Consider the following 13921-nt stretch of genomic DNA (forward strand, 5'->3'; position numbering starts at 1 on the left):
CGTTGCTGGCTGCATTTGCCTCCGGTTATTTGATTAAAAAAGAATAAATTTTTTTTTATAATGACAAACTTAGTACGATCTCCTCCTACTGGTGTTTTTTGGGTGATGCTAAGAAACGGGCCAAATACATTTCCTGGAAAGATATCCATTTCGTCCTTCGATGGACCTAGATGAAGGCCAACTATTTTGAAACACGCATTTTTCAGATCACTCAATGTTTCGGGTTCTGTACTGACCAAACTGTTGTTCTGAAGAAATTCAAAATAACATTCAGTGCACTCATAGTTTTTATAAAATGAATAGGCTTTAATTTTTTTTTTATTACTAATGATAATCTCACTGACCACTCACACGTTGTACAAACTGTAGTACTCCATGCACAATCTCGCTTAATACTCCTCTCATAAGGTGATCTTAACACGGCTTTCCTGGAGTATTTATACTCCTATCCTCTTGACCTGCAGAACCAGATCCAAGTTGAAGCGTGCGAATGGTTTTCTGAGTCCTTACATTTTCCCGTAAATTCCTACTCTGGTCCGGTAATTCTTCTCATTGAAAAATATCTGTTGTGTGTAAAGGGCAATATTACAAAGAACGTTTGTTAAACGAACCTGTTAGCCTGAGAAAAAGTATTCCTTTTAGCCTCCTTCTGGATTTCTTCTATTATTATTTTCTATTACCTTCTTTGTAGTTGATTGGAATCTGTTGCTCAGGTTTGTTATACTAGTCTTGTTACAATAATATATATATATATATATATATATATATATATAACTAGCGACCGTCTAGCCAGGATCTTCCCCTGGGGCTTGGACCTCCGCAGCCCAGATCGGCCAAGGCGAGTCGCGGGGCCAACTTAGGAATTCTCTGGAGCCCCCCGGACTCCTCACTTGGTTACTGGGATAATAATAATAAAATTAAGATAGTTATTTTATTCTAAACCTAAAAAAGTGTATTTTTCGAAAAAATATTTTTTAGTTTCTTCCCCCGTTTTTCCTAAAACCTCGGTGAGATAGAGGTCTGGGATCACTTTTATTCAATTTCTTAGATAAAAAACTATAAGGAAGCACAAAATTTACCCCAAGAATTTTAAGTATAGTTTAATCTCATAGAGGAAGCAGAAAGCAGGGCTAAATATTTTGCGAGACCAAACATATAAGATATTTTGATTGTATTTCTGTTTTTGTATTGTAGATTTTTTATATACTAAGATTCCTTTATCTACGGGTTATTCTTATTTGTGTAAAAAAAAAAATTTTCATTCCACTTTTTTATTTTGTTTTATTTTATTTAGACCATGGTTTTGTCTAACATAGGTGTTATTTCATACAAAGGTTTTTTTTTTGTTTAACCTCCGGGTCCACTGTTACGTATTGCTTCAGAGAATGAGACGAATGATTTGTAGCGTGTGTGAAAATTCCATGCCTACCGGGATTCGAACCCGGGACCTCCAGAGGAGAAAAATAAACAGATAATTTTTCCAGATGATTTTAAAAGATAAACAGAAAACATACGTTTGAATACTTTTTTTAATATATAACAATAATTTTATTAGTGGTATACACATTATATAAACAAAATATTTTTGTTTATTTGAATTAAATATAAAAACACTTTAAATTAATTTTATTGATGTATTATATATAAAAAATGTTTATTAAACTGTAATTTATTTTTTATTTTAGTCATCGAGAGATTAAGTGGTATAGTTTTGAGTAGAGGTTAATTTTTTAAAAATACATTACCTAACATTTGTTATTAATTATAACTCCATGTTGTAAATAATTATTTGGTTTTAATGTATAGACGAGAGAGTAAAAATTTTAGCACATAATATTCCGAAAGAAAAGTAGTTCTATAGAAAAATCAAATGTTATCCGCAAATATTTTTATAATTTTAATAGATTCAAAAAAGAAAATATTGATGTAGTAGTAAATAGAAATACTCCCTCCACAAAAATGTCAATTTTTCTGGAGGTAGTATGTAAATTTCATAAAAAAATTCTGTTAAGAAATACAATTGCTTTCAATTTAGATGGCCCAAACAGTTTTTAATTTAGCTCTAAAATCTTTAAAAAAAATTATAACTGAAATTTTTCTTCTGTTAATTTTTATAAAAAACTTTCTTAATGAATTATTTGTTTGATTTAAATTAGAGATTTTCTGTGCTTAATATATATGAATATAATATTTAAAAGGATGCTGTAAATCAGAAATAATTAAAAAATAAACTAAAATGATCAGACTTTTAAAAAAAATTAGTGGTTTGTTGTAAATTACTAACAATTTATTTATCGGCTCTAAAAAAAGTACGGTTTCAGGGGTTTTTGATATGTTGCAGTTTTCAAAACGTTTAAACCTAGAGAATAATTGAAAAAAGTGGTATTTTTTCATTATAGTTTCTTTTATTTAATTTGGTTTCATTTTTTGTTTCATTCAAAAAAGGAAGCCGAATTAAGTTTGACATGTTTTTTTTTATAATGCATGTTTTATCAGTTTCCTTTAGTGAAAACAGGTTCCTTTGATGATGTATTTGTAATTTCCTTTTCAAATAACATAAATAGAACACTTTTTAAACGAAAATTGTGTCGTATCCACGTACGGTTGGTAGAAATTAAAATTTTTATTGTAGTTTTTAGGTAAAAAATAAACGATTATGACTTGCTGTAGAAATTCTTCTTAGCTCATGTTCATTAATATTCAATGAAATTAATGCTGGGGGAATATTAAACATCATATCTAAACTGTTTTTCACCATATTTCGAAAACTGACCAAGAAAGTAAATAATTACTCCAATAAATAAATATTTAAGCCTGAAAAAATAAGGGAGCTTAATTGGACCCATACTTAGAATACCAATTTTTTAAACTTGAATTTTTAAGATTGAAAATTCAACTGTACCTATTGTTGATGTAAACGAAATTTAAAAAATTAGTACAAAAAACTACAAAAAAAAAGTTTAATCTAAAAATATAACTTTTTTTACAACGACAAATGAAATTTAAAATTTTCTGATGTAAAAGATTCATTGTGGATGGTATAAATGACGATTAAAAATGTTTTGAAATAAAGTTTAAAAAAAAAATGTTTAATTATACATATAATTTTTTTCTGTTTATCTTTGTCAAAGTTTATATTTTTAAATTACTATTGTTACCGACAGTTAGTGTTAAAAATATAATAAAGTTTTAATTGATCTTTAAATTATTATTTTATGAATTCACAGTCACGGACTTAAATGTAACAAAACAATTCAATTTATATATGTATATATCAAATTATGTTATATTTTGTAAATAATTTTAAGAAAAGTAAAAGAAATGAAATACGTTAATCACATAGATGTAATCATATAAATAAAAACATATGTTATAAATTTATTATGTTTTTATTTATGATACAAATATATACGTGATGGTTAAATATTAATATTACATTTTTACATCATAATTTTATTTTAAAATTGTTGAATTTTACAATGTTTCGTAATTTTTTACTAACAACGTTTATTTATTTATTATCTATGTATATTTTTGTTTGTTTTATACATAATGTTATTGGTGAGTGGTTAAATAATGGAGTTACTAAAAATCCTAAAATTATAGGAGGCCAGATCGCTAAGCACGGTGAATTTCCTTATTTCGTCTCTATACAGAAAGTTATAAAACTAAATTATTTTGTAAATTTACAACATTTTTGTGGAGGAGCTATACTAAGCAAATATGTTATTTTGACTGCAGGACATTGTTGTTTTAACAGAAACAATTTCCAGGATGGGAAGTATTATATTGCAGCAGGAATAACAGATTTAAATAACAATAATCCTTATATGACTGTTATAACACATTGTATAATACATCCTGATTTTAATGACAAAATAATTGATAATGATGTTGCTGTATTGTTTGTTAAAAGGGCTATAGACTTCACTAGCAGGCCTTACATACAACCTATTTCATGTTCTTCAAAACCGATCGAAAAAGATCGGATATGTTCTGTAATGGGCTTCGGAGCTGTAGATGAATCCGCTGTGATATATCCGAAAAAACTCAGAACTTTAAAACAGACAATACGTAGTTCGTACGATTGTGACAAGTTATTCCAACTTTTTAATTCTAATTCGATGTTCTGTGCGGGAATTGTTTTAGGTGAAGACACTTGTATCGGAGATTCTGGAAGTCCACTTGTATGCAGTGGTGTAATATATGGTGTTGTATCTTACGGTTTCCAGAAATGTGGTATGGGACCTACCGTATATGCAAATGTCTCTTATTTTTATGATTGGATTGACAATATGATTGCTATTAGAAGCGGAAAATCGCATTTATATTTTGCATTATACCGTTATTTTATTTTGATTTTTATCATAAAACAATGCACTACGTAAATACCTCGTATATTTCAAATGTTAATAGAATTTTAAAATGGTTTGTATTTTTTGTGAAGCCGACAATTTATTTACAGATTGTTTTTCACTTATATTCGTAGGCATTATGTAACAGAAATGATTAATTTTTCTTATGAAGTCGTATTAAAAGAAAAAAGGTTTACTTAAAAAAAATGAGTGTGCAATAATTGAAACGTATCTTAATGAGATATTGTATGGTTATGTACGTTAATGTACTAGAGTCCTTTCGTACATTTTTTCGTTGATAGTTTGATTTTTTCGATAAAAGTGTATCTAGTAATTTTTTTTGTTGAAGTATATCAATTTATTTTTTTACCAGAATTTTTATTTTTTAACAAGATTTAAATGCATAAGTTTTGATTGTTCAGTGTTTAATTATAAAAAAATCATCTTTAATTTTGTATAGCTGTGTTTGCAATGCGTTTTAACAAAGCGAATGATGTTTTAACGAAAAATTAATCCATCCAGTAGAAATACAATTAGAAAATTTTTCAAATTTTATCATTTTCACGGTATTATAAATAGATATATACCCTTTTTTCATTTAACTACATAAACTCTCTTTGAGTACAAGAAAACTAATTTTAAAATTTATAAAAAATATTAAAAAATACATTTGTATTTGTAAAAATACACTATTTGTATGGAAAAATACAAATTTCCAAATTATCATCAGCCTTGTATTACGTTTAGTAGTAGCCACCTTAGGTTGTTCCTTACCATTCCTTTTTTTCTTATTTTACGTGTTTTTAGTTGTTTAGTATTCAGATAGATTATTGCAGCATAATTGTGTGTAGTTTTGAGTAATGATGATATTTAAAAGTTTTTCTTGGAAGCGTGAAAATCGATTCTTATTTTCTTGTGTTATTTTTCTTAAAGATTACTCATCTTTTCCTTTAAAGACAATAACATTTACAAAATTTTCAAGTAAATTCAACTTTAAAGATTTTTGAAGGATTTTCCTTTCCAAAAAAAGGCACTGTAAAATAAAAATTAAAAAATAAGTAATAACTGAGATCGAGGAAACGTGTTTAAGATATTGAAAAAAAAAGAATTTTCTAAAGCAGGTTTTGTCTACTTATAAAATTAAAACTAAACACTCGGATGATTAAAAAGGATTTTTTTTTTCAAATATGTCTTGTGGAATCCCTCAAATTTTTAACATACAACACTTCTACAAGAGGAATACTTGTATTAAATGTATTTCCTTTATATAGATTATTGTTTTATACTATTTTTTTTTTTTTTTTTTTTTTTTTTTTGTCTTCAGTCATTTGACTGGTTTGATGCAGCTCTCCAAGATTCCCTATCTAGTGCTAGTCGTTTCATTTCAGTATACCCTCTACATCCTACATCCCCAACAATTTGTTTTACATACTCCAAACGTGGCCTGCCTACACAATTTTTCCCTTCTACCTGTCCTTCCAATATTAAAGCGACTATTCCAGGATGCCTTAGTATGTGGCCTATAAGTCTGTCTCTTCTTTTAACTATATTTTTCCAAATGCTTCTTTCTTCATCTATTTGCCGCAATACCTCTTCATTTGTCACTTTATCCACCCATCTGATTTTTAACATTCTCCTATAGCACCACATTTCAAAAGCTTCTAATCTTTTCTTCTCAGATACTCCGATTGTCCAAGTTTCACTTCCATATAAAGCGACACTCCAAACATACACTTTCAAAAATCTTTTCCTGACATTTAAATTAATTTTTGATGTAAACAAATTATATTTTTTACTGAAGGCTCCTTTAGCTTGTGCTATTCGGCATTTTATATCGCTCCTGCTTCGTCCATCTTTAGTAATTTTACTTCCCAAATAACAAAATTCTTCTACCTCCATAATCTTTTCTCCTCCTATTTTCACATTCAGCGGTCCATCTTTGTTATTTCTACTACATTTCATTACTTTTGTTTTGTTCTTGTTTATTTTCATGCGATAGTTCTTGCGTAGGACTTCATCTATGCCGTTCATTGTTTCTTCTAAATCCTTTTTACTCTCGGCTAGAATTACTATATCATCAGCAAATCGTAGCGTCTTTATCTTTTCACCTTGTACTGTTACTCCGAATCGAAATTGTTCTTTAACATCATTAACTGCTAGTTCCATGTAAAGATTAAAAAGTAACGGAGATAGGGAACATCCTTGTCGGACTCCCTTTCTTATTAGGGCTTCTTTCTTATGTTCTTCAATTGTTATTGTTGCTGTTTGGTTCCTGTACATGTTAGCAATTGTTCTTCTATCTCTGTATTTGAACCCTAATTTTTTAAAAATGCTGAACATTTTATTCCAGTCTACGTTATCGAAAGCCTTTTCTAGGTCTATAAACGCCAAGTATGTTGGTTTGTTTTTCTTTAATCTTCCTTCTACTATTAATCTGAGGCCTAAAATTGCTTCCCTTGTCCCTATACTTTTCCTGAAACCAAATTGGTCTTCTCCTAACACTTCTTTCACTCTCCTCTCAATTCTTCTGTATAAAATTCTAGTTAAGATTTTTGATGCATGACTAGTTAAACTAATTGTTCTGTATTCTTCACATTTATCTGCCCCTGCTTTCTTTGGTATCATAACTATAACACTTTTTTTGAAGTCTGATGGAAATTCCCCATTTTCATAAATATTACACACCAGTTTGTATAATCTATCAATCGCTTCCTCACCTGCACTGCGCAGTAATTCTACAGGTATTCCGTCTATTCCAGGAGCCTTTCTGCAATTTAAATCTTTTAATGCTCTCTTAAATTCAGATCTCAGTATTGTTTCTCCCATTTCATCCTCCTCAAGTTCCTCTTCTTCCTCTATAACACCATTTTCTAATTCATTTCCTCCGTATAACTCTTCAATATATTCCACCCATCTATCGACTTTACCTTTCGTATTATATATTGGTGTACCATCTTTGTTTAACACATTATTAGATTTTAATTTATGTACCCCAAAATTTTCCTTAACTTTCCTGTATGCTCCGTCTATTTTACCAATGTTCATTTCTCTTTCCACTTCTGAACACTTTTCTTTAATCCACTCTTCTTTCACCAGTTTGCACTTCCTGTTTATAGCATTTCTTAATTTCCGATAGTTCCTTTTACTTTCTTCATCACTAGCATTCTTATATTTTCTACGTTCATCCATCAGCTGCAATATATCGTCTGAAACCCAAGGTTTTCTACCGGTTCTCTTTATTCCGCCTAAGTTTGCTTCTGCTGATTTAAGAATTTCCTTTTTAACATTCTCCCATTCTTCTTCTACATTTTCTACCTTATCTTTTTTACTCAGACCTCTTGCGATGTCCTCCTCAAAAATCTTCTTTACCTCCTCTTCCTCAAGCTTCTCTAAATTCCACCGATTCATCTGACACCTTTTCTTCAGGTTTTTAAACCCCAATCTACATTTCATTATCACCAAATTATGGTCGCTATCAATGTCTGCTCCAGGGTAAGTTTTTCAGTCAACGAGTTGATTTCTAAATCTTTGCTTAACCATGATATAATCTATCTGATACCTTCCAGTATCGCCTGGCTTTTTCCAAGTGTATATTCTTCTATTATGATTTTTAAATTGGGTGTTGGCAATTACTAAATTATACTTCGTGCAAAATTCTATAAGTCGGTCCCCTCTTTCATTCCTTTTGCCCAGCCCGTATTCACCCACTACACTTCCTTCCCTGCCTTTTCCAATGCTTGCATTCCAATCTCCAACTATTATTAAATTTTCATCTCCTTTTACGTGTTTAATTGCTTCATCAATCTCTTCGTATACACACTCTACCTCATCATCATCATGGGCGCTTGTAGGCATATAGACGTTAACAATCGTTGTCGGTTTAGGTTTTGATTTTATCCTTATTACAATGATTCTATCGCTATGCATTTTGAAATACTCCACTCTCCTCCCTATCTTCTTGTTCATCACGAAACCTACTCCTGCATGCCCATTATTTGACGCTGAGTTAATTACTCTAAAATCACCTGACCAAAAGTCGCCTTCCTCTTCCCACCGAACCTCACTAATTCCTACTATATCCACATTTGTCCTACCCATTTCCCTTTTTAAATTTTCTAGCCTACCAACCTTTTTCAAGCTTCTAACATTCCACGCTCCGACTCGTAGAATGTTATTTTTTAATTTTCTGGTGACCCCTTCCTTAGTAGTCCCCACCCGGAGATCCGAACGGGGGACTATTTTACCTCCGGAATATTTTACCAAGGAAGGCGCCTCCATTATTTCTATGTGAAAATGCAGAGAGCCACATTTTCTTGGAAAAAAAGCAGCTGTAGTTTTCGATTGCTTTCAGCTGCGCAGTACTCAGAGGACTGAGTGATGTTGATACGGCCGTTTAAGTCGTCCTGACTCACGCCCCTAACAACTACTGAAAGAGCTGCTGCCCTCTTTCAGGAATCATTCCTTAGTCTGGCTCTCAACAGATACCTCTCCGATATGGTTGCACCTTCGGTCCAGCTACTCTGTATCCCTGAGCACTCAAGCCCCCTCACCAACGGCAAGGTCTCATGATTCATAGAGGAGGAAAAAAAAAATTAAAAAAAAATAAAAACAAGGAAAAGTGTAGAAAAACTACGTCAAAATACTGCTACTGACTTTATGCTAATGTTCCTTACAATGGAAAAGTATTTTTTATTTATTCTTTTACTACGATCTTATAAAAGTATAAAGAAAAAGAAATGTAATTAGAAACTATTACTGAACGTAACTTAAATTCTCTGCAGTGCGGGAATACACTTTCCATTTTGGTTTTAGTTTTCAGACTAATTTTTGTGATTTATCCCACAAAAATATTTCAAAAATACGAATGATATCAGGTTATAGTCATTACAATATAAAAATTTGATTTTAGCATTAATACGAATTTTTAAATATTTTCAAATCGTCTATAGAGACTATTCATTTTTTTAAGTCTTAATTAGTCTAAGCTATCTATCTTAAAAAGCTTACTATCTGTAAAAAAATTTACTGTAATCGCAAAATAATATTCGAAATTTTTTATGCCCATTTCGCTCTATCATTAACTGTATGTTAAATGATTTCGCTCTATCATAATGATGTTCCACATCATTATATAATAAAGTAAAATCGGATCGAAAGAGTAATCTTCTGGTTTTATTGAAATTTATTATAAAATAAAATGTAAAATTTAATATTGTTCAAATCTAATTTAATATTTTAGTTTTGAAGTTTTGTTTATCACTGACTTCATTTATTTTAAACACTTATTTGATAATTATTTAAAAAAAGATAAGGTGCATTTCAAAAGTCAATAATTTTTGCAAACGTTGTTGTGTTCACCATTCTGATAGTAAATATAAAAAAAGTGTCCCCCTTATTGTAGTTTTTGATTGCCAAGATTTTAAAATAAAAATAAAAAATTACATTTTTCTGCAGCGGCGAGGGTAATGAGTATATATTGAGGTTAATGAATTTTTTTTCAATATTCGTTGTGTTTACATTGTAAATTGTTACTTTGATAGTCGGCCACCGTAGCGCGAGGGGTAGCATCACAGCCTTTCATCAGGAGGTCCCGGGTTCGAATTCTGGTCTAAGTTTTTCTGTTTAGCTTCCGCGAATCATCGTCGTGTATTACTACAGAAGATGAATAAGGATAATTTGTATGAGAGAGTGTAAGTGAAGTGTAGTATTGTACTGTCTCAGGTCGACCATTTCTGAGACGTTTGGTTAATTGAAACCCAAACATCATTTCTAAACAGTTTTATCCCATATGTCGACAACTAGTTGAACAAAAAATTTGAAATTTTGTTATATTCGATTATATTGCAGCTTTTCCCTGATCACCTTAACCTTTAAAAAAAAAAATCAGATTTGGACACCACATAACTTCCTTGTACGCCTATTAAATTACATACATTTTTCATATTTCTCTTTTTTGTTATTATTGAATTATTATTTATTGTAAAAAGGTTTTTACAATCGGAGGTAAAAGGAAATGAAGTCGAATTCGAACTGATGTGCATCCTCTTGTAATATCCAAATATTTCATTAATTAAACTTTTATTGGGTTATAACTCTGGAATCAACAAAAATAACTACCGCTTACGATCTTTTGTTGAAAAGCTCTCAATAAGGGATTATTAATGCAGTTAAGATAGTCCTAAATTAAGATGTTTTGGATTTAGGGCTTATTTGGACACTTTTATTTCAGTCTATTGCAGTCAAAATGGAAGCTGCACAACATGATGTTACAACAGACCTAAATCCATAATTTCAATATTCTACGGCTAATAGTTTTTGAGTTATGCTAGGTAAATACGTACGTACAGACGTCACGACGAAACAACTCAAAATAGATTCACTGTTGGTAAAAATGTATATTTCTGTTGGAATCTGAAAACCGAAATTTTTTGCGATTGCAATTTTTCTTTGTACTCATACGAGGAAGTAAAAAATTTATTTTTTTATGTATGTTGAATAAGATTACACAAATTGGTCCAGCTTATTAAAGTAAATAATTAATCAAATGATTAAATATTTAATCCTCATAAAATAAAGGGAGCTTAAGTGGACCCGTTCTTAGAATAAACATCTAAACTTTAATTTTAAGATTGAAAATTCAGCTGTACCTGTTATTGATGTAAACGAAATTAATAACTCCGGTGTATTATGTATGCATGTAAGATATATATGCTTCTTTGGCGTTAATAAAAAAAATAATTTTTTACGCATTAAAACAAATCTGAACCGAGCCAAACGATCGATTAAATACTATTAAATACGACGACATTAAATACTATGAATAAAGGTTTGAATAAATAACATTTAAATTAAACAAATTTTTATTTTCTACAGTTTTTTATAGAGTTTAAGAAGTATTGAAGTATTCATTATCATATAAAACAAAAGTTCATTGAATATATTTCGATTAGTTTAGTTCCATTAATTCTCCGGAGGATGACGACAAAATAAGCACGAGGGTTATCGGCGGCTTACATGAAAAATACGATAAAAATAGTTTTATAATAGTGTATTTTATCAAGAATTTATTTTTTGGTAAATTTAAAATTATTTATGGAAATTCAAGAATTTATATATGCGTGCTATTTTCTGGGTTATTAAAAACTATAATTTTACTCGTAAAAAATAATTCTTACATAAATGTTACGTCAAATCTTGATACACAATTTTTACAACAAAAAAAATAAATAAAATAAATGTACGCTACAATATATATAACGTTTCATGAATATGAACAAAAATATTCACAGTTTAAAATATAAGTCTTCAGAAATCAGTGTATATAAAAATATATTTATTACGACTCAATATCTGTTATGTTTACAACAGTTGCTAATCACTTAATTGAATTGAATGACTGACTGATTTAGACATTACACGCATGTGCATAGAAATTGATCCACGTGGGCAAATCTTTATTCCTGCAAATTATCTTTAGGGCTGCGCAAATCTTTGTGGTGTGTTACATCGGCGCGCGAAACTTAAGTAACTTGCTGAAAATACACTCTGTTTGGTTTTTCCTAACGCGGCAAAAGAAGTATAACTTAAAAAATTAGGACTAAAAATAAAACGATCACTTTTTCAATTAAAAATTATAACTCTACAACGACAAATCAAATTTAATCTTATAAAATATTCCGAAGTAAAGATTCATTGCGGATAGAAAGTGACGTTTAAACGTGTTTTGAAATACGTTTTTTAAAAAGATGTTTAATTATATAATTTTGTTCTGCTGGTTGTATTCAAGGTTTATTATTTTTTTAAGATAGTATAGTTACAGATAGCGCTGTCCTCTCTGTAGTGCGAGTGATAGCGTCTCAGCCTTTCACCCGGAAGTCCTGGGTTCGAATCCCGGTCAGGCATAGCATTTTTCACGTACGCTACAAAGCATTCATCTCATCCAATGCGGAAAAAAATTCTTAACTGCAGACCCGGAGGTTAATCAAAAGATAGTTATGGTTAAAAAAATATAACCCATCGGCTTGATCTAATGGTGAACGCGGCTTCCCAAGTCAGCTGATTTGGTAGGCGAGTGTTCCAGCGTTCAATCAGTTATTTTTACACGGATCTATCACTTGATCGTGGATATCGTGTAGATCGTGCTCTTTGGTAGTTGGGATTCAATTAATCAACCATGTCAGGAGTGGTCGAACTAAGACTGTATAAGACTACACTTCATTTACAGTTATACGTATCATTCTCATTCATCCTCTGAAGTATTATCTGAAAGATAATTACTGGAGGCTGAAGAGGAAAAAGAAAGGGTTAAAAATATAAAAAACTTATTAATTCATTTTTAAATTATTACTTTATGATTTCACAATTACGGACTAACATGTAACCAAACAATTAATTCACCAATTTACATATTATCAAAGTATGTTATATTTTTGTTTATTACTTCCTTGTAAGAAATACTCTTTTTAACTGCATTAATTAGCCTTCATTGAAAGCTTTTCAACGATATTATTATAAGTGGTGTTTATGTTCATTGGTTCCAGAGTTATAGCCAAATAAATAATATTGGTTTAATTAAAGTAATATTTGGATCTTACAAGGGGAAGGCACATCGGTTCGAATCCGACTTCATCCCCTTTTTTTTAATTTAAACATACATTGATTTATTAATAATTATTAACCTCCGATTGAAAAAACATATGAAAAAAATCGGAAGTTATTAATGAAAAAAATGTTTACAGAGGTTAATAATTATTAATAAATCAATATTTAAAAACAAGATTTTAAAAAAAATATGTATATGAAGTCGGATTTGAACGGATGTGAGCATAATTAAGGGTCTAACACGTTCTCATTTACACAACGTAATTATTTGAACAACGTGAAACAAAATTAATATATAATTTTAGTAAAATGCTGATATGAACTCCACAAAAATATGTGATGCAATGTGGTTTCCACCACAATGCAGTTGTGTAGCTTTTCACTAAATTAAATAACTGGAGTATCGTATCTCACGTTCTAATGAAATAAGTTTTCATTTAAACTTATTGGCTGTAGCAGAAAAAAATGTGTATATTTAATTTAAGAGGTACAAGCAAGCCAAATGTGGTGTCCACTTCAAATTTATCAAAAGTAAAAGAAATAGTAAGTTTCATCACGTAAATGCAATCATATACACAAAAACATATGTTACAACTTTTATTACCTCTTTTGTTTCTTTCAAATTTAGGTGTGGTGGTTAAATGTTAATATTATTTAATTTTTCAATATAATTTTGTTTCAAAATTGTTTTTATTAACAATGTTTTTTAATTTTTTATCAGTAACGTTTATTTTTTTATTATTTTGTTATATATTTTTTGGCTTCATACGTAATGTTATTGGTGAGAGGTTAAATAATGAAATTAGTAAAAAACCTAAAATTATAGGAGGTGATTTTGCTAAATACGGTGAATTTCCTTATTTCGTCTCTGTACAAGAAAAACCGTACAAGAAAAACCTAAAAAAAACGTACTTTTACAGCTTTAGTCTATTTTTGTGGAGGTGCTAATACTAAGCGAATATGTT

The 13921-nt window shown here is 29.9% G+C and overlaps 2 protein-coding genes across 2 annotated transcripts in view; both read left to right on the plus strand.

The window, feature by feature from the left end:
- Nucleotides 1-13921, plus strand: part of LOC142330863 (uncharacterized) — a 478952-nt gene that overhangs the window by 287918 nt on the left and 177113 nt on the right. The gene's annotated exons all lie outside the window — the stretch shown is intronic.
- The window catches only part of LOC142330854 (transmembrane protease serine 9-like), a 37065-nt gene that overhangs the window by 20816 nt on the left and 2328 nt on the right, over nucleotides 1-13921 (plus strand). The window contains exon 4 of the mRNA XM_075376320.1: nucleotides 3761-4344. Within this exon, the coding sequence (XP_075232435.1) occupies nucleotides 3761-4344 (584 nt within the window). The remainder of the gene's footprint in view (nucleotides 1-3760; nucleotides 4345-13921) is intronic.

This window comes from Lycorma delicatula, chromosome 10 (assembly GCF_047948215.1).
Source record: "Lycorma delicatula isolate Av1 chromosome 10, ASM4794821v1, whole genome shotgun sequence".
NCBI lineage: Eukaryota > Metazoa > Arthropoda > Insecta > Hemiptera > Fulgoridae > Lycorma > Lycorma delicatula.